This window comes from Phaethon aethereus (assembly GCF_964289735.1).
Source record: "Phaethon aethereus genome assembly, chromosome: 18".
NCBI classification, from domain to species: domain Eukaryota; kingdom Metazoa; phylum Chordata; class Aves; order Phaethontiformes; family Phaethontidae; genus Phaethon; species Phaethon aethereus.
In genome coordinates, this window is record NC_138594.1 from 5067592 (window position 1) to 5089968 (window position 22377).

At 41.5% G+C, this 22377-nt stretch overlaps 1 protein-coding gene across 1 annotated transcript; it reads left to right on the forward strand.

Moving 5' to 3' along the window:
• Positions 1-13992: 13992 nt before the first annotated feature.
• On the forward strand, positions 13993-21544 carry CD7 (CD7 molecule; the record flags this gene model as incomplete). The annotated part of the gene is made up of 4 exons (XM_082008269.1): positions 13993-14107; positions 16688-17026; positions 18537-18884; positions 21417-21544. 4 exons carry the CDS (start codon positions 13993-13995, stop codon positions 21542-21544), a joined length of 930 nt encoding a protein of 309 aa, XP_081864395.1.
• Positions 21545-22377: the final 833 nt, after the last annotated feature.

Below are 22377 nucleotides of genomic sequence, written 5' to 3' on the forward strand. Positions count from 1 at the left end.
GAAAATCCAGTTGCTTTTTAAAGAAGAGAGAAGCTGGTGGTGTGCCTTTTTCTCTGGGATCCAGGTGGCTTCTGTGTCTCCTCTGCAGGGCTCTGGAAAAAGAGCTGAATGAACTGGGAGTGGGAAAGGCTGCTCGGGCACATGGACAAGGGAAGGGAAGAGGCACAAAGGCTTCCTTGGATGAAAACAACTTTTGAGGTGCTCACCCTGTCTTCTTCTTTAAGGGGTCCTGTCTTACAGCCAGTCTTTTCTCTTACAAATTGTTGCTGTTTCCTCTTTTTAAGTAGGCATTTAGAAACGGGCACTAAAAAGTCTGTGGCAGAAGATAAAGGATTAATGTTTTGCATTTTCTCTGTAAGGAAAAAGTTATATTACTTGTGTGCATGACCTTGCTAAATGAATAATACTGCTTTTTACAGCGCTGGCTGCCAACTTCCATGCAGCTCTGCAGTGCTTTTACATTGATTAGTGAAAGTGAATGCAAAAAACCCAACAGCTTCATTAAGTCGTGCACTTTTATGTAAGTGGGAGTGACTACTGAAGTGATAGACTAAGTTTATTAGAGCATTTTCATCTTCATGTAATTCCCAAATAATTGTTCCCACAGCCAATTAACCTTTTTTTTTTCTCCTAGTTCCTTAGCATGTTTTGCTTATATCTCCTTTTCCAAAATTGCCATCCTGTCATGTTTGCAAATAAAGGATAATTTGCCAGGAGGGTTACAGTAGAAATCTTTGCAACATTCCTCCTTTTCAGGGAGCAGCTGGCACCCTGGCTGGAGCTGATTGTGCCTTGTTTTCCATGTGGCTACTGCCCCGCTCCCAGCAGGGACCTGTGGGGACCTTGGTGGCTCTGGATTCAGAACTAAACAAAACAGAGACCCAAACCAGAAAGCATCAGTCAGAAAGGATATTGATTTTAAAATAAAAGAAATTAAACCCATGAAACAGTTCATTATACTTACCTTAATGTGCTGCAAGCAGAATACAAAATGTTAGTAGTGTTTTCTAATAGTTACAGTGGAATTTTTTTTTAAGAGCAGTCGCTGGGAAGCCGTGTACTTCAGTCTCAGGATTTTTGCAGAGATTTCTCAGCTCAAGCACAGTGTCCTGCTGACTGCTTTCTGCACTGCCTTATCGGAACTGTGGAAACAAACTGCACTCATAGGCTCGCTCTTGAAACAGCTGTTTTATCTCTTCTTGGGACTTTTTTTTTTTAATTGCAAAAGCTCATTGAGAGCGGTATTCAGCAGATCAACAAAGTGAAACTAGTACTGAAAGTAATAAAAAGATTATATCATATGTAAATTCTGCACCTTTTCCAGGAAAGAACTTGAAGTGGAAACTAAAATCGGTAGGATCTTCTGAAGTTCTTTGTTTTTTACAATTTTGTTGCTTCCTTACTTCCTTCAATAGTATTATTTTCTGCAAGCTGTTTGAAGCTTAAGTCCTTTTCTTGGGATACTTAGGGTACTAGATAAATATTTTCTGATCTAAACCACGGGGCAGCAGCCCTGCTCTGCTGTCTCCTATGGCCGGGGCTTCGTTGGACCTCCCATGCCACCACCATGGGGGTCCCCACTGAAGCGGCAGCCTCGGCTGAGCTGTGCCGGTGGCAGAGGTGGGTGAGTCTGAGGGTGCACACTGGAAAGGCAGTGAGCAGGTTTAACTTGCGCTGGAGTAGGAAAATGCAGGCATCTAACCAGAATATTCCAGCTTGTTAGTTTTTAACTTTGAGAGAGGACTTTTTCTCTGGTGGAAATGATGCTACTGTGTTAACGGCTGACTTTCTTTTATTGGAGTTGTTTATTGTGTTTTGTTTGCTATGAAGTTATGGGAGAAGGAAAAGCAGGAGAGTTTCACATAGTGATTTTACTCAAATAGATCCTTTCAAAAACAAACCCAAAAGACTTCGTAAGGGCTCTACAACTTTCTGTTTCTGGTTTAATCCACTCCCTCTTGCCAGTGATCTCAGGTTGGCTTGTTTGTGGGGTCAGATCTGACCTGGGGAAAAACTCATCAGCTGGGGATGAATGATTGGTGTTTGTTGAAGGAGTTCCAGATCCTCCTGGTTGTTACTTTACTCACCTTCTGCTTGCAGCTGATCCGCTTTTAGGGTCTGGCTTTGTTACCGCGGTGTGGACAGCTTCTGCAGCTGAGAAAAGCAAAGGTTTGTATTGCCTTGAAAAGAAAGGCAAGCAGGCAAAAAACGTGATGAAAAATATTTTCTATCCAAAGAGCATGGTTCATTTTAGATTTGAGTGGTTTGTTGTTAAAGTAAGTTTAAAACTAATGGTAGGAGGTGGCTAAGACAGCTAAAGACTCTCAGAAACCTGACAAAAAAGAGTATTGTAAGACAGACCAGGGGGCAGAGATTTGGTGGAAAATGTTCTGGCTTTTGAAAATGAAGAGAAGAGGGGGAGTAGGAAGGAATGAGAGGACAGCAAGGGAGATGTCCTCTGAGCAGAATGAGAGGAGCGGCAAGGATGAGGCAAGAAGACCTCAAAGGAGAAGACAGAATGAATGAGGACAGGAGATAGAGACCTCAGGCTGAAAACTAATGGGGAAAAAAACACTTATTGTCCTTAACCTCTGGGCAAATAACTCTGCCAGATGTGCTGCAGCTGGTCTGTGAGGACTGCATCAGGCTGGTGAATGTGCTCCAAGGAGGACAAGGAGGCATAATAGTCTGGAGGTATTTAAAAGATGTTTATATGTGAGGCTTAGGGACATGGTTTAGTGGTGGACTTGGCAGCATTAGGTTAACGGTTGGACTCGATGACCTTAAGGGTCTTTTCCAGACTAAATGATTCCATGATTCTAAGGTTGATGACAGTCCCTTGGCACTCTGCTCACCCGCAGGGGACAGGCGGACAGGCTTTGTCAACTGGTGCTTTGCAAAGCAGAAAAGAGGATAGAGTGAATAATGTGTGAAAGGGTACTGACTGAGCTGGTTTTGAAAAAACCCCACCCAAAATCAAAAAGGTAGGAACCCTTTTTGGATGTATGGAAAGAGGATGAGAAAAGATGCTGTGCACATTTGATGCTTTGAGCGTTGTTAATAATTGGTAGGGCAAGAAGAAAACCTTGCAAGGTTGCACAGGTAAGCAGGAGCACTGTGCATAAATGGAAGAGTTGGTCCCTCGTGTGGTGTGAAGTGGAAGAATCACACTTTGTGGGTGCGTGTGGAGCAGCGCTAGGACCTTGGCTGGGTCCAGCATCTCCTGGGCTTGGGCCCTGGGTGTCCAGAGCTTGGGGCACTGCGGAGGGGCCCCACATTTTACTCCTCAGGAAATTTTGCAGATGGTCTCAAAGATTGCCTCTTGGCCTATCAGTGTCTGGAAAGGGCTCGTTTTGCAGGTTGTGTTCCTGGCTCATCTGTTTCTGGGAATTGGGGTGGGACTCTCAGCAGCTCTAGACTAGCACAGATCATGATAGATAACCAGTTATTAACTTCTGCTGAAGAATTAATGCAAAATTAGGAATGCATTAATGCCTAGTGAATTTGGAAACTTCCTGAAGGTACTTCTCAGGTAGTGACATATCAAAAAAAGTTGTTTTAATGAAAGCTTCTAATTAAAAGCTCCCAGGGGCAAAGCGGTTTGTGTTTTCCAGAGCTAGGCTAGTGAGAAAAGTTAGGTGAATTTACCAGTTTTGGGGGTTTTTTTCTCCTTTGGAAAGTGAAACCTGTGTTTTACTAAAACATATTTCACAAATTCATGAGAGTCTCATTGAAATTATTGAGGATGAATGTCTGACTAAATCCAAGACATTTCTTGAAACGATGTACTAAGTTTTTGTTTGTTCATTTAATTTGAACAGGCATTTCCCATCAGGTCATCTAATCAAGAAAAAAATTCAATTTGACAAGAAATATTTCATCTTAGGTCAAGCAGAACATTCATTCAGCACAAAACATCTTCCTGGTCTGATTTTGTGTGTGTTTTGGAAGCAATAGCAAGTCAAGACATTATTTGTTGCATGTACTACTGAGCGATGTGTGCAGGGCTACTGCCTGCAGGAGCCTGGAGGGACCTGGACATGGAGCCTCCTGCCCAGCAGGCTCAGGAGGAATTTCCCTTTCCCTGCGGAAAGACTATGTGTCTTCTACTGTCGTGATTGACCCAGAGATGGAAAGGGGTATGAGTCTGGCATTTGCAGAAGTCATCTCAGAGTGCAGTAGCAGCTGAGCAGCACGAGCATTTCTTTGCCTCTATTCCAGCTATCTTGGCTAGAAGAAGCTTTACGCACTTGGCCTGGAAGTTGTTTTCTTTTTGATTGGAGAAAGGTAATAAGAAAGGTAATGGATGCTAAACACTATATTTAATGTCCAAACAGGGAGATGACTGAGGGAGGAGCCTGGTGAGCCTGCCCTGGGATCATGGAGGGTCTAGCAGAGCACCCAACACTGTTGGAGCTGAGCACCCAGGGCAGCCTGATGGACTCTCCCCACTTCATGCGGTTATGTTTCCTGCTTCTGACCATTGCGGCTCCCTGTCCAAGTGAGTCTCCTTGTTTGATCTCATTGCTTTTCACTGCATGGTATTAGCTGAAAGCTTTTGGTCATTAGAAAGCTCAGTTGTGTCCAGTTAAAACTCAGACCACAAAACCACCAAGGTGAGAAAAGAAATTAAGAAGGTAAAGGTTGATTCATTTGACCTGTCACAATCACATAACTTGGGAAGGGTAACTTTTTGGATCTGTCTGAAGTCTGATGTGGTGAGTCCTCTCTCAGAGGACTGGCTCTTTACCAGGGCAATCTGAGTAAGTAAAACCCCTTTGTCAGCTCTCGGCACCCAGCCCCAGCATACTCCAGCACTTCAGCCAGGCTGCTGGTGCGTTTTGGCTTGACTGTAGAACTGTTGCCTGCAGGAATACTGAACTGGATCAATGGCAGTGACCTGGAACACTGCATCCAGCTGTATATAGCCTGGCAGCTCAGCTGTGAACTTCATTTGTCCTGGGTGTCTGCTGGAGATACACCTGATAGGATTATGCCAAGGAGTTTTGGAAGGAAAGAAAATAAGAATGGATGATTCATCTGAGCCTGTCTGGGCAGAGGACCTCTTAGCTCAATAAGAGAAAAGTCTTTCAACTCACTTCCCAAGGTGCCAGCTTCCTAGTTAAAAACCCCGTGGCAGCAGTGGGGGAATTATGTCATATTTCTACCCCAAAAATTATTTTGGAGGCTGGGCTCAGTACCATATAAATATTGCCCATTAGCAGACAATGTCTCCTAAGCTAAGCTATGACTGGGCTTGTCCACCAAAACTCATCCCATTCTCTAACACTAAAAGTCTGGGGAGAAAACTTGTAGAAAATAATTTTTCTTTGTTTTCTCATTTAGATGTTGCCATGCCCAGTGACAACCCTGCTGAGGGGACACAAGACTCTTCCTCTGGTCAAACAAATGTGACCGTCTACCACTGTAAAGACTGTGCGAGCAATGTATGCAAATTATCCAATTATGAAGACTTTGTAAAAATTGGTGAAACACAAAAGAAGACATTTTCAAATGAAATAATTCAGTTAGTGACCAGAGAAACACACATCATTATGTGCTTTCATCAAGAAAATGCTTTTCCTGAAGGAATTTATGCCATTGTTTGGGAGAAAGATAGGGGAGTAGGAGACTCATGTGGCGTCCTGAATTCTGGAGGTATGGTCTACTGGGAGCTTGGCTATCAATGTATGGAAAACATATTTCTCGTTATGAAACTGAACGGTTATATATTTGGTTAGACAGTGAGGTTAATGAGTAAACTGACTTGTCAAAATTAGTTTCTTTTGTGAAAAAAGTCATTAACTCATTCACAAAAATAAATTAAATTCTCTCAGGTCAAACATTGCTTAAAACTACACTAGTAGAGTGTCAGATAAATTCTTGTTACCCTTATTTATAAAGACACTTGTTTGGTTGGGGTTTTTTTGGCAACAGCAATTCTTATGTTCAAAATCCTTGCCAGTCTGCAGTGTATGAATCCCATCTACTTCAGTCGGTACACACTGAAATCCAGGTCTAGCCTAAAGAGCCTTTCTGTGTTGCTTTTCTGTACAATTCAGTAAATACCCAAGAGCATCCTTCCAGCTTTCTCGTCAAACTGTCGAATGCCTGTCTCTACATGTAGCAAGTGGCTCCAAGAGGGCAAAACTTCATGGTGGATCAGATTGCACAGGTCTAATTTAGCTGAACTCCATCCAAGTCAATTATACTTCCCCAGTTAACATCCAGTTGAATACATATTTGGCTTTACCCTGCTGGCTGTAAGTGATTCTCTGAAAGCTGCTCTCAGAAAGCTGCTTTCATCACCTCTTGTTAGACTTTACAGCATCCTTTCTAATCTGATTGCTGACAGAAGAAAACAAGAAAAAATTCTCATCCTACATATGCTTTTGCTCAGCCTAAGATTTCGTTGTGTATTTAATTTCTGAACCACTGTAAATCATTTCTCTCCAGAAGAGAAATACCATCTACATGCTGTTACCACTGTGTAAAGCTTGGATGACGCTAAAACATCCATAGTGAAAACTGGAAATCGCTGTGGACATAGGTGCCTATATCCCTTGAGAGGGTAACAGGTGGATGTGCGGAGTGTGTGATGTGTAGCTGGAAAGGAGTTTTCAAGATAACGGCCTTTACATTTCCCACCTCTTAGAGGAATAAGTTATGTGATAGCACAGTGGCATGCAGGGTAGGCAGGAGGTGTGCTCCGGGGTCTCTGAGATTTATACAGCTGGATTTATACAGCTGCTAGTTTTGCTTGTTCCTCCTCTTTGGTTCCTGTGGGTAAAGGAAAAGTGCAGAATTTTGTTGTATTAATTATTTGAGTAGAATTTAAATGCAAAAAGGTAATGATAAGCTTTTTACAAATGTTTTGGTGTTCTTAATTACATGTGAAAACTTTTTTGCCGCCTTCAAATGTGAAGATTTCTATTATTGGTTCATAGAACAGTTCATCAACTTTAGTGAGAAGAAAATCTAAATGACAACTGGTTGATTTGAACAGTTGGTGAATTAAATACGATTGCAGCAACATCCAATTTTTTGTGGTACATGAAGGGTCCACTTTTTTAACCTATTAACCTCTTTAACCTTTTTAACCCTTGATTGAAGGTCTCATAAATTATCTATATTTATAATTAAAACTTCTTTTATCTTTCAGCTTCCTCAGAAAACATGAGGGGTAACATCATTAAAATTTGCTGTGAAGCAGAGACAGACCCCTCACTGCCCAGCCGTTCCCTGAAGTGCTACACTGAAATGTCAGATAAGAAAACCAGAAAATCAGCAGCCGACATCACTGATGAGGGAAATCTAGGTTAATCTCCTCATGTGTCTGTTTGCCCTTTGCTGTGAAAGAGTTTTGCCCAGACACCTTGATGTGAACAGAGTTTTACATGGGCGGGGGGGCTGTGCTGTACGTTCATACCTTGGACGCACACATGCAGTAGCCATCCAAACTCAGAGACTTTCCCCTAGCCCATGTAAGTGCCCAGTCCTGGGAATATATATCCATAGGTATAGCTTTCTGTAACTGTAGCTATATAGCTATAGGGATGCTGTGGGAAGGTGGTATGTGATGGGCGTGCACCAAGTTTCCAAGAATTACACTTACCAGTAAATGATAAATGAGACTTTACCTCCAGACTAAGATGACATTTGTCACATGCTGTTATTTTTATATCCAAATTTCTCTCACTGTAGAAATCCCTGCCATCTTCCTTAGGTTATGGCCAAACAGGATGTCTTTACTTGAGACAAGTAAACACTACTTATCCTTTTCGGGGGAGAGCCCTTGGTAGTGGTATGGCTCTTCGCTTTTGCTGTGGTGTTTGGGGTTTTTCTTTGGTAATTTTTGAATGTGTGCTGGATAATTCTATTATTTCCTTTTCCAAATTACACAAGTATTAAAATAACCTTTCTAGGTATTTATATGTTTAAATTCCTGTGCATTGAGATCTTCAAAAAATAGTCATAATGGATTTCCTTAGTGGCCTTTGAACTCATCGTTAAGGATGTATTACCTAGCTGAATGTCTTGTCCTTACCAGGTCCTTGTTTCTGAAATGCACACTATGCAGACACCATCCAGAGTGATGCTGTTCTGAAAAATATTCTTCCAGCTTTTATTTTCTACTCATTGCATGTCTTGTCTTAGCAGAAACACTGGCTAAAAATAGGAAGGTCACTAAAAGACTTCACAGAACTATTGACCTTCTTCCACTTTCAGGATACGAGGTCTCACACCTCTTGTTTTTGGTTATTTCAGATGAGATGGATATGCAAAGGTTGTGCAGTGTCAAGGATTAGCTTCAAATGTTGAGTAATTTTCTTTGGTTACAGGTATCTTCCTTAAGATATCCTAGGGCAGAGGCTATTTGTTCTCTCATTCATCAGTCCATCTCTCATTATCAGCTTTTGTGGGGTACACTGTAGAAGCATCAGGCCCAGTTCTTCCTATCTGGTGCTTATGAGGCAGACTCATTTCTTTGTACCCCCTTTTGATTCACCTGGATTCCTTATTTTCTTCTACTCTTTAGGTAATTCTCAATTGACAATCGGTGAAGAGAGCAGCATTGGCATGATCGCCCCAGTACTGATTCTTGGGGCTTTTGCAGCAGCACTTGCAATATATTGTGTTCAACGGAACCGTAACGGTCAAGGTACAGTCTGACAAAATGCTGTGTTTCCTATGGATAACATGCCTTACAGGCTGCGCTGGTAGTGGAAAAAGCATACGTGTGTTTTTTTCTGGATCTCATTTCCGTAACATTGTTTACGAGGTTACTAAATGATATTCACTGTGAAGGAGAGGCTGGGCTAAGAGCTGGTACTGCGTTTGGTGCCATGGCATAGTCCCCAATCAGTTGGTTTTATTATGAAAAATAAGCACAGAATAAATTTCCTCACTGCTACAGTAATACAGCCAAGCAATTGCACTGCTCAGCTCTACCTCACTGGGATCCAGTTCCTGGGGTCTCAGCCTGCGACATTGCTGTGCAGCTTCCCCTGCAGAGACATGTCCCAGCCCAGGACACTGCTGAACATCCAGGTGTGGGCTGACAGGTCCTTTAGCTGAATGGTTCCCACTCACAGCTCTGCCCACTGAAGAGCCAATTTTAATTTAAGAAAGAATATTTTCCTAAATGCATCCAAGGGGGAAGTTTGTTTTGCAAACTAGTATGCATGGAAAGGGCTGGAATAGGCTCTGTGGAGTAAATAGGGAGTCATGTGAATAAAATCTTCTGGAAATACTTGCCTTCCTCCGTATAGTCCTTAGCTCTTCCCTCCTCCCTCACAAAACAGACGCTGCAGTATTCTTAAAGTGAGATAATATTAAACCACCTCTTAATTCAGAAATAGTGGTGCTACAAGAGTATAGAACTTGGTATGAAGCTGTGCCGTCATATGGCAATGTGTCACACCTGCCATACGTGGTGGGGATTTGTGGAGAAAATATAAGGCCTGTGCATCTGTTTGAGATGGATACCAGTGAGCTGCTGAGGAATTTCAGATAAACATAAATTGGGGAAAAGACAACTGCAAATCTGTTGGTTTTATTTATTCTAAGTAAATCCTTGCTAATGCTGGTACTTTTTTCTGTTGTTTTCCTAGAACCTGTCATAGTGCTCCATCAGATTTTTAATCGTAAGATTTGACTTTTGGGGGATTAATTATGGTAAATGATAAAATCACATTACTACAATGACAGGAGGGTCTTCAGTGAAGGACTGATGGGTTTACTAGGTCCATGTTCAGTGGATGCCCATTTCCGCCCTACATCAATTCTGAGTTGATAGATTTTAGGCCCTACATGACTTTGCAGTGGTTCCAGTACTCATGTGCTAATCATTTACACACTTTTCTACAAACACCCCTTGACCTTGACATACAGCTTCCCCCCCTATATCCTGTTGCCAACTTGGCTCCAGGGTATGTGGGACTGTGTGTAATGCCAGAAGCTGAGACATCTCCTCTCAGTTACTGAAGTAGTCCATCCTTTAGGAACAAATGTTGGTTGTTTCCTTCTAAGAGTCTAAGAATTAAATTTCTAAGTCTGAATTTGCTTAAGGTTGACTTGCTTGTTAGAAGCTAGTTAAAGCCTAAGATTTTTATCCCGTGCTCCCTTTCTAGTGAACGGAGAAAAATAGCTGTCTTGAGAAGATGATTCATCTCACCTTAAAATGGTTTTAAGATGAAACAGATGAATTACCTTGTGAAGATGCCTGTTTCTCTCTGGTAACTCTGAAGGAAGCCAATGGGAACAAGCTGAGATATTTGGACATATACAGTTAGATAAAATGCAAGGCTATGGCGGTGGGCGGGGAAGAGTTGCACAAGTGCTTGCAAAACCCAGTAAAGATAACACAACACTAGTCTCACTGCAGTTGTTACATTAAGACGTATCTATTAATATCTATATTAATAGATATATTGGTGTGATAGGTAAAAAATATACCACCAGTGGCTCCCCTGAGGTCCTGCCCTGGATGTAACGCTCGGTGATGTTTCAGGCCTGTCCTAGAGCCCCTCTCAGGCAAAGGCTGATGGCCCACCACAACCAGGGCAGGGTTTCAGCAGATATGCCATGAACTCGCTGGGCAATGAAGCTGCAATCCTTTCACCTTTCAGAGCAAGACATGGTCCAGTCGCACATGGGACAAGATAGTTGCCCTGAGGACTTCACGCTCCAGATTTCCGAGCCTAAATACAGGCAACTGGATTATAATTCTCACTGAAATCAACCTGTGCTTTTCGTGTCCTCACAGATGTTTTTCCTTCAATTCTGCAGGTGTTAGAAAACCCAGATGGGTTCCTGACATATAAAACCTTGTACCTATTTGAAAAACATCTACAAATGAAAAACCAGGCCTCTATGCCAGCAGCATGCTCCTCGGTAATGACGTACAGCGTTCATCTGAAGAAACAGATGCTCATTTTATATTGAGACCTTGTGGTAGTTTTCACAAATGTACCTTCACCAAATCCATGTGTTCACTGAGGACTGATTGCCACAGTCCTCCAGCTCCAGGCCTTCGCGAGCAACATGAGAAGCTCCCTGGATCTGCCATCCTCTCCTGGTGCTTCGCTGAGGACGGCAGTCATCGCAAGATGTGTGGCTGGCTCAGCAGCACAGGTGTAAACCAGCTGAATTCTCTCAATGATTTTCATGACTGAAACAATCAATTCGTCTGAAATTCTTCAGAGAACTGTATCTGCTCAGGAAGGATGTGTTGAGCCCCAGGGCAGATACTCTCTGCACATCTTCCATTTCATAGCATGATAGCATGCTCATAGACCTTTATTTTTTTTAACTGCCAGGTGGTCTCTAGATCCAAAAAAGCATTTTCTACAGGTGGCTGGTTTGTTGAATTAGAGGGGTTTGGCCTTTTGAACAGACGTTTGAGTTTGCAGCCACCTGCAGGTTGAGGACATGTCTGCGTGCTCGTTCCTGCGCAAGGGTGGATGGAAGGGCTATATCCAGCTTCCGCAGCAATGGCATTGGGTCATGGAGGCCATAGCCTCTTCCCAGGCTGAACAGAAGTATGATGTCAATCTCCTTGACAAATTAGGCCATAATACTGGCAATTTTAGTGTAGGACACTTTCAACAGTAACTCCAGTGGAAAGGAAAGCATGTGGATGTACCTGCTCTGTTTCCTTATCAAAAAAGACTACAATATTTCTGCATCTCAAGACAGGTTTGGGTATACTGCATGCAGACAGTATGTGATGAATGCTGCACTTCAGGGACTCCCATTTTGTAGCTCACAGGTGGTGTGTCATCTTCAAATGATTTATCATTCATGCTTGATTTGAATGAATCCTTAAAAGTTCGCATTAGACCTCATTTAGTGTCAGGCTTTTGAGCAAAAATCATCAGCAGCACAATTGGAAAAGCAGATCCATGAAACAGTATGAATACTTGCTGAATCATTTTTATGTGATTTAATTACCCATAGACCTGCAGCTGAAACTTCCAGCAGGAAATCTCAAAGGATGTAGGACGTCGTGTGACTCTTGAAATTTGCTACAATCAAATCTAAAGGGAAAAGTTCATAATGAAAGACATCAAAAAATGTTATTTCACATTTTAGAAGTACAAAAAAGCCTCTGTGCTTAAATTTGGCTCTTTTTTGGCACAGGAGACTAGTGCTGTTATGGGTTGTTTTTTTTTTATTTTTCCTTCACCAGTGGAGGCTTTACACTCATGCTGATCTAAGAGACCCTTTTAATTCAACTCTCAGCTTATTCTTTGGATTTTGTCTTTTCAGTTTTAATGTGGTGGAACGCAGTCAAAACTTCACGAAGAGATGGCAATCCCCAGCTATCGAAAAGCTTTTGGGTATTTACCGAGTGTGTTATTTTGACTGATCCAGTTGTGAACTCTGTTATATTATGATGAATGTTATAACATGTTTATTCAATAAGCCAAAGCTGTTACCTGTAAAGAGTCCAGACTGTGCAAGGATTTAGAGATAGAAGGAAAAAGACTTTTCCTCTTTATAGTGTACCTTAGCACAATTGCCGTTCCTGGGTTTGCCCAGAACAAGACTGCTGTAAGCATTCAACAGAGTGGTGCTGTGTCTAAAAGGAGTGAGGAAGAGGTTGGTTAGGGATAAAAGCCATCTTTTTTTTCAGGAAATAACATATCTGCTGCTACAGCCTGGGAAAGCAGTGCTCAAAATCAAGTATGGGCCTTTCACTTGCTGACCCCCAAAGCAGTGTGGCTTTCGGTTCCGTTTCCCTCTGCTGTAAGTCATTGCTGTGGGTGCCTTTGAGGAAGTGCCGAGTGCTCCAGCTTATGCAATCAAGCTGTATACTGTGCTTCTGGAGATTTCCAGTGATGTACACGTTATTTTCCTATACCTAGAAAAATACTCTCTTAAAATTGAAGGCCACAGCAGTTCTTTTGTAGGGTCTTTTCATGAGAAAAACAAATGTTTCCACGTATATGTGTGTGAAAAAATCTATGTGTGCATGTGTGTATATATGGTGTTCAAATCGATGGCTGACACTGGGTGGTTTTGGTGTAGACTGCGATTTTGAGTTCTTTGGAAAAGAGGTGAAATGATATTTGAGAACTCGCATTGTATTAACTTGAGGGATTCAGGTTTAATGACGTGCACGTTTAATTTCTACTCTTTAACACCAGTTGGGGCCAGACACCTGGACATGTTTTGAGCAGAAGGGTTATATGGGTACCTCTGCCCTGTGACAGTTCTCAGCCCTGTGACAGTTCTCAGAACTCATCTTTATGGTTCACTCAAGCACCCTTTCCCTTACATCTCCTTTCTGCTGATGGTTATGCAGATTGTGATATTCAGAGGCCTTACTACCAACTGTTTCACTTTGCCCCTCCTGACTTGTGTTGTGCTGGTACGCACATCTCAGGAAAAAGTGTAGCAAATAGCTTTGCAGTTCTGCAGTGTTTGTTCTAAGCAACTGCGTGTTGATTTGCAATATATAAACATAGGCAAATATTTGTTTACGGAATTAAAAAAAGACTAAAGATACTAAGTGGCCTGACTTACTAAATGCCATAATTTGATAGCTGTAATTTCATTTTAATTGTGTGGTTTTAAATTTTGCATTATTATACTCATCACAATAAAACACCAGCTTAAAAATTGACTATTCATTGGTAACCCTGTGTTGATCGTATTGTTATTTGGTTTGTTAATCTCCTTTACAAAGCATCACCATCACATGAATCCCAAACTCATAATCCAGTATTATTGTATGATTCACTTAAATATTGCAAAAGCAAAGACAGGGAGTAAGAGAAGACTCCTGGCATCTGCTTTTTTATCCAGTGGTGAGCCTTTGTAGGGCTAATTGAAAGCTCATTTCACAACCTGCCTGAGCTCTGTTTTCTTTACAATAATTGATGAAATTTCTACGCTTTCAAGCATTCAAGAAACTCTTTGGGAACACCCCCTTTCCCTGTGTGTTGACACACAGAACAGTGCCTGCAAGAAGTGCTTTTCATCATGTCGGGGAGGGAGCAGGAGCTACAGGTGAGCTGTAGCCGCTATTCCCTTCTGTTGGTGGCTAGCAGCTCCTGCGTGCTGCAGACGCGTTACCAAATGTGGAGCCAGGAGGGATGTGAGAGGGACATACCATGCTCTTGCTTGGAAATTACGCACGTTGTCATTGCCAAGATGCAGACCAAACCTGCAGTTTTGTGAGCAGGGTTTGCATAATAATTTACAGTTTACCTGAAGTAATGAAGCATCTCTCATCTACTTGCTCCTTACAAAGCCAAGACTTATGCGTGTGCAGCCACCAAGTAGGCAGCCTGCTGAGTCCGTGGGAACGCTGACAGACTGAACCGATCGTACCAAGCACCCCCATTTGCAGTAAGGCCACGGCAGGGAGATAACTGCATGCCTTTGGCACTGTAAAGAACAACTTTGAGCCTACCTTTTCCCAGCTGACTGTAAAGGGAAGGTAGGTGCTCACTATAGAGGCTTTTTCTAATCCTGCCCTCAGGGTTGGGGGTGGTTCAGCAGTAGGAAACCATGGGCGTTCTAGGTGTGAAGTCAAAACCAAGATGCACCTCTCAGAGAAATCTCTCTTCCCCCTTTGTGTCACATTTGTTGTGGTACTAAGGCAAAAGAAGCAGGTTGCTAACTTCTTTCAGTAGACGGCTGAGGTAGCTGGAAGAAAACAGGCCAACTTGTGGCATAACAGCCCTTTCTTCAGGTCTTTAACTCGTCAGTCAGATAGTAGAGAACAACTAAAAAGACCTTTGAAAATGCTGTGGATGTCCCGTCTCCCAGCTGCATCTTTCTTTCTTCTGCTTCTTCCGTGCTTCCCTGGACAGAACGGTATGTATAATGTAGACGCTCTTACGTTTCATAAGTCTCAGTATTTTCTTTCCTTTTTTTTTCTTTTTTTTTCCCTTTCCCCTTACTCTATTGTCTCAAACAGGTTCCTGGCAAATTCATCATTAGAAAAACCAGGTGGAACTTTGAAAAACATTCTCTGAAATTATAGAATGAGTTTTTAGAAAAGAAGATGAAAAATTATTGTGATCAGAACTTTTGTACGTAGAAATTACTCTCTGTAGAAAGAGTGGAAGTTGCTTTCCTAGTATTTCAACATAAACTGTAACTGTATTGTTAGGGTGGACGGGGGGAGCCCACTACTGGATAGAAATTAATATTGATATTTACTAAGGACATAGTTATTGAAGGCGTAATAAAACCTTGCGAGAAATATTCATTACTGAATATTGTAGCTATTAAGAGTACAAGCTGGAGGCACACTTGGGGAAAACAGTGTGAATCTCTGAGGAGAACAGGCTGAGGAAAATGATGTCTCCAAACAGTCAGCCCTTTTTTCCCCCATGACCATTGACAATAACTGGAAAGGATGGTGACTTGAGAAAAAAATATCATCCATAAATCAGCGTGTCTGAAAGGATGATGCAGTGAAACTGGTGAGAATATTTGAGTGCCTTTGCCATTCTTTAGTTTAGTGGTTGTTGAGGAGTCAATACTGATATAATATAATATAATTTAACTCTTGAACTTCTACCCTGATCTTTTGGAGAAAACAATTGATGCACTGAAGCTGCTTGCCATTAGCTGCCTGGGTTCTTAGATCGTGTTAAGTGTGGGTCAGCTTAGAAATACTGATTTTAGGCTGATGGAGATGAATTTCCCAGGCTTTCCTTACCCGCCAGTAAAGGCTGAGTGCTCGGCCTTTACTCCAGCCTTCTCCATCACCTCTGCTGCTTTGGAAGGTAATTGCTGACAACTCCTGGGTTGCCTTAATTTCTTCTCTAAGTGATGTAGAAGGAATGTCCTTGTGTCTGGTCAGATTGGATCGACCTGCTGTATCTAAATTTCCATGATCTGCTTTTTCTGTGTTTGTTCCCTTATTAAAATAAATTGTTTTAAGTATGTAGGGATCCTTAATTTGCTTGTCAACAGTGAATAATTCTACCCTTTCTATACAACGTTTGTCCTAGGTATGCAATGCTCTATATTTAATTTTTCTTCCCTTGCTTTTAATGTAATTTCTTTTAGGCATTTCCCTCTGTTCCTCGCTATTCATTGCCTAAGTACTTATTGTTCAATGTCTTTTGATATTGAGGTCATTAGAGAGCTCTGAGAGTCTCATATATTTTTACACCTTTATTTCGTAGTATAAGCTAGAGTTAAACCTTCTGCAGCTCTCTTCCCAAGAGGCTGCATTATCCAGTTTCCTGAGGTTGCTAAAAGCTCCTTTCTAAAAAAAAAAAAACCCAAAAACCCCACCAAACCTCATTTCTTCCATTCTTTGCCATTTTTTGATACCTTTTGAATTCCAGATTTAGACGCTCAACCAGCTCCAGTTATTGGGCTGTGTTCAGTGAAGCTTGTATTTTGAGAACTGATGGGATCATACTGGGAATCTACAGAGCAGTCTAAGTTTTTTGCATGAGTGACAGAAGCCACTTTTTTGCCCAGGCCTTTTAAACTTTGGGGAGACACTGACTTGCACAGGTCAATGGACATGAAAGGCACTATAGGTTTCAGGCCAGCCAAAAGATGATATATACAGGATTGCGAGACTAAGGCCCAGTCTTACGGAGCGGTTCTGTTGATGGAGTAGTTATTTTTGAAAGCTACTTTGATATTAAGAGATCAAAAAGAACTCTGATATTATAATTTCAATTGCATTTCTTATTTTTAGGTGGAGAAAATGAACAGTCAACAGACATTATCAGTGTTTGGGAAGGAGACTCCATCAGCATAACCTGCTCCATGAAAGGTTCAGAAAATGAAGTGGGAATGTACTTGGAAACTAGCATACAGCCGGCCAATGTGATATATGTGTCCAAGCACAATACTTCATATATCCTTCCTGCTTTGGCTAATCGCATCAGGTATTCAAAGGAAGGAAGGAATCTCAGGATAACTCTGCACAATGTACAGGAATCTGATTCCAATATCTACCTATGCACTAAGTATATTAAAAAAAAAGGCCATCACAAAAAGCTGAATGGGAAAACAACCATAGTAGTGGTGAAAGGTATTGCAATTCCCCCTTTTATGTCATGAATTAATAAATACAGCAATATTTTTTTAAATCAAAGATTGGAAGAAAGCATAATGGGAGAAAGAGTCTGACAGAACTTTAGCCATGTCTGCTCAGGTAACGTACTGATTTGAAGGAAAGTGTGGGTCTGTTCCCTGAAAAGATGAAGAAAACATACTAGACAGAACAGTACCGAGCAAACCGCTAGAACGACCATTCATGACTAATTTAATCCTAGCTGCAGATTTTCACATGAGTCATAGGTTGCTGCAGCAGTTTGGAAACAGTGAGGACCCATAGCTCTTTCCATAACAGTCAGTCAAATCTTTATGAATAATTAGCAAAGCAATGAGCCTTTTTTTGGTAGCAGTTTTTGCAAATCTCTTGTTTTTACTATTTCATCTTAAATGACAAATTGATAAAAACTGGTGCTAGGCAGGGTTTGCCGGTTGGGCATCACAGAGTAAAGGGATGTGGGTGTTTTCGTAACAAACAGTTCACGAATGGGCACAAGGGCCCCTTTTGGCACTCTCTCTTAGTTAGAGGAAGTATTTTTCTGTCTTTTATTTTCTTTTTTTTTCCCATTAGAAGAGGGTTGAGTCCACAATATTCTTTGGCATCTTGTTCCTCTACCTACCCTTCTGATTAGTCCATCTAACCTGAAACGTCTTTACCCAAAATTACAGGATTTTCTTCCTTTCCTGTCCCCAAGGCATCAAAACCTAATTGATTGCTGGGTCAGTAGTAGTAATTTATATCTATGAAGACTTACCATGTCCTTCCTTAGCCTACTTTTTTCAAATGTCTTGACTGTATTTTCTCATATGAATTCGATCTTGTTGATTATGTACTGGTTTTCCAAATTATTTTATTAAATTACCTTTTTGATTCTGATCCTCTTCTCTAAAATGCTTGCAGCCTTCCCAGAATTATCTTTTGTACAGATGTGATAAATTCTGTCTTCATTCCCTCATCCATGTTAATGATAATGTCAAAAGGAAGAGGGTCTGTCCTCAGAGGAACTCGGTGAAATGTCTTCCCAGCTGGACAGCAAGCTCTTAATAACTACTTTTTTAAGATGATTTTCAACATTGGTGGCACCCACATTGTATGATTTTATACAGACCAATAGTCCCCAGATCTTTCTACGACTTAATCTCACTTGAGAAAGCAGGCAACGATCCATGTCTCGAGGGCAAACTGATGAAGCTGTATTCTCTCAGAAGAGTTCAGTATGTGTGTTTTCTAGGTAGGTAGACACACTTTACAACCAGGTAAACCTGTTCAGTCAATTCTACTTTCAGATCCTGGGGCAGGAAAACATGCCAGGGTGTACTGACATACATCTTTCTTCTCAAGGCACGCATAAAGATAGCCTTTAAAAAACCCAATTTTACCTAAATTTCTGTGGTCTGGTTTTTCTGTCTTTGACCTCTGTGTTTGCTCCCTAGTGAAAATGCATTGTGTTAAATATGTGGTAGCCATTAATCTCTCGTGTTTTTAGCAAAAAACAGTGGAGTTGTTGAACAGTCACCACTCTATGTCAACCCTCAGCAAGGCCAGTCTATCAGCATTACCTGTGCACTGAAAAGCTCCCGTGAAGATGAAGGGATCTTCTTGCTCAAGACTCACATGCAACCTGAAAGAGTGTTGTACGTTTCAAGTCAGAATGCTTCAACTATTTTTCCTGCTTTTGCTAATCGCTTGGAGTATTCAAAGCAAGAAAAGAAAATAGTGGTAACTCTACACAACCTACAGAAAAACGACAGTGATATATATGTATGTGCTGGGGTGCTGAAAAATTCCTCTTTCCTCTCGGTGAATAGCAGTGGCACCATGATGCTGATTAGAGGTACTGTCCTTTTGCTCGTTTAATTGTAAATATCTGTAGGCATGTTGTAATACAAAAGGTGGACTAAAAACTGGCAGAACTTCAGTCAGAACAGGTAGAGCACTAATCCATGGCTAGACTTCTTCCAGTACTTGGGAAAGTTTGGAGAGAGTGCTGGGACTCCTCTGCACCTTGTTGTACTAGGACGCAGACATAGGCACTATGTTTCTACCTGCCTTGTACCACCAGAGGGGAATTAGAGAAGAGAGAACTTGCTATAATCCCGCATCTTAAAAAAAAAAAACAGGTCAAAATCAGACAACAAACACTTTAGTGTGTCTGTGAATAATCTGTCAGTTTTAGGAAATTCATCAGCATTTTTAGCATCGGTTCTTTGACCTTAATGTGACATAAATATCTTTTAGAAACCATTCCCTATAGCAGTCTTCGTGTTTAAAGATAGGTCACAGCAGGGAACACAGAACAAGTCCTCAGGCATTTACTTAAAGTACCACAGATAATAGCAGACATGATCTCACACACCCTTATTATACACTGAGTATACTGGGAGCATATGTGCCAAGGACAGGAGTTTTGGGGCTTTTTCTGTGGGATGGTGTTGCAATCATTTGCTAAGATGAAGACAAAACCAGCAATATAGTGCTTGATTTTGATCTTACTGGTGCAACTTAACCCTGTGCGTTGGGCTTTGATGAGGTCTTTGGGAAATTAAAATAAGGTTTATATAGGCCCTAAGAGTCGCAAAGGATCTACCTCAGTCTGCGAAAAAGACCGTGGTCTCGTTCTGTGCCAGTAGCCATAACTGGTGCAACAACCCAGTAATGTGAGTTGGGGAAAATGGCAGCTGTACATCAAAGCAGCAGGGTGATTACCAGATATTATGTTATTCAGATACGAATTAATGGAGGTTTTAAAGAACTGTAACCCTTTCCACTAGCACTATTCTGCTCAGCGCATATACTCCAGAGCACAGCAGCCTCCTACTTCTCTCTGTACTGCTTGCAGCCTGACAAACCTAGCTGCTACGCAGTTCCTGATTGCTCCTGCCCGAGCCCTCAGTTTTGCTGTAATACGGTAGCAAAGCATCTTCTGTTTCCGTTATGAGCGCGTGGCCCTACTCTGATGAGTGGTATGGAAGGTACTGCCTTTGTAGAGTGCTCCTCGCTGACTCTTCACGTGCCGCCTGCGGTCGTCACCAGCCTCTAGAGGAGCACAGGGAATGCCAGGGAGAATGCTAATACACAGCATGATCCGATCTCTTGCTGGCCAGTAAATAATGTTTTTATAACAAAAACAGAATTCTACCTCTTCATATTAATAATAATAATATAATTTCACATGCAGAACTGGAGCAGACAGCCTGCAGTCAGAGTTCCTGGGGCATCTATGGTCTTACCGTCGTGGCAGCGCTACTGTTTTCTGTGCTGGTGTGCTGCACCTTGTATCACATTGATGTAAGTTTGCTGTTACCACACCAAAGTAAAACTGAGTCTGGGTTGAGTGAATAGGTGCCTTTGATATTATTTGTAAATAGTGACTGAGTCAAGCAAGCATTTGATACGCCTAAGGAATCATGGCTTTCTATTGTCTCCTCTTCGCCCTTGTTTAATGTCTCCCAGCTGCCAATTCTTGGTGGTAAAGACTGTGTCTGCTTATGTTTCGGTAACTCTTAGCAAATGAGATGTTGTTTGCCTTTTGATAACAAACCTCAGGTAAGCCTTGCAGTCGACACCACAGCCATACATTGTATGTATTTCCCTGAACAGAGCACCTCGCTATTCTGTTTCGCTGCTTTTTTTTTTTTTTCCCTTTTTTTTTTCCTTTTTTTTTTTTTCCCCCAATTGGGAATGGACCTGTATATAGCAATCTTGTAATAGATGTAAGAGAATGTTTGGAGGGGGACAAAAGGACAACAGGAAGTCATAAAATAGCCTAAGGTCTGAAAGCAGCTGTAGGAGAACAATTTTGCCCTGTCCTAGAAAAAAAAAGTGACCAAGAAAATTTTCCTTTCTTGGGTTTGTTTACTGCATATATATTTTACTATATATTCTGCAGAAAGTGCCCAGAAATTATCTGTGTCTGATAGATCCTTCTGCTCCATAAAGTTTACTCAAAATTAACCGAGTATGATTCACAGGCCAGGCTCCTATCTCATCCCTCCGCATATGGCTTCAGTACTGCTAAAAACCAGTAATATGACATCATTCTGGCAAAGCCAAGTGGCCCTGTGGAAACTAGTGTCTTGTGTTGTCAGTAAAAACTAAGGATAAGCATTATTTATGTTGGGGCTGCAGTTACACCCAGCTCTTCAAGGAACTTTTAGTGAAATTGTATCAGGCTGACTACAGAAAGTTAAGTAAAAAGGTTAAATATATTAAATATGAGGACAATTTCTACCTAATCTTCTAAGACCCCGTTGGGTTATGAGAGAAATTTTAAAAGTACATTTCCACTTCAAACAGATGGACTCCTAAGATGTAAATTCACTTCCTCCTTGGTCAGGGCTTTTTCAAGCTCTGTTCTGAATGGCAGTTTACTTTGTTTTGCAGATGAAGAAATATTTCCAGAAAAGAAAATCAAATGCAGTCTACGAAGATATGTCTTACAGTTCTCGACGTAACACCTTGATCAGAACCAACACTTACTCCATCGGCAATTAAGCTTCTGCCAGCTGGGACCGTGCATGGAACGACCATTCCTTTACAGGTCTCTCTGAGAGCTGCCTTAGCAACCGGTGCCGAAGCTGAACGGGTAATGCTATCGCCTACTTTCTTCAGTGGAAAGAAGAACCTGCCTCATTTCCAAAGCTGTTTCTGCTTTTTTCATCACTTCTAATTTTTTAATTATTTTTTGTAATGTGTAGAAAATGTAGAGAAATGCAGGTACCCTGCACGTGTGTTTGGAGTTTAGTGTGGAAAGCAGTTATTTTTGGACTATACATTTAGCTAGATGCAACATATGAGCTCATTTCTTTGATTGATGAATCACCCTTTGAGGGAAGGTGGGATAGATGGAGAATTCTGGTTCTAAGCTTTGGTAAGTGCTCAGGAAGACCGTAACAGACCTATCTAATAATATGCAATGGATCCACCTATGCATGGACTACAGTTCTCTTACGAATCCTCATGGGTCTGCCCAAGAGCTCAGGTGGTTAAAACTACTCAAGATCACAGCAAAGAGATCTATGCTGAAAAAACTTCAGCAGCATTGTGGCAGAGTGCGTTACAAGTGAAGTGCTGGATATGTGTGGGCTTACCTATTCAAAGATCATAACGGTCCCACAAAAATGCAAAGTCTAGATTTTAAAATACCACCTTTGTCAGAGATACTGGCATGGTTGGTGTGGGTCTTGATGTGGCTGATACTCAAAATGACTAGATTTGGGGCACGGTGGCTTTGTGGAACAGCAGAAGTATTTGTGACGTGCTGGTGTCGTCTCAAACTCCAGGTGTCTTAGGCCTACACAGCAGAATGCATTTCTCCAGGTCAATGA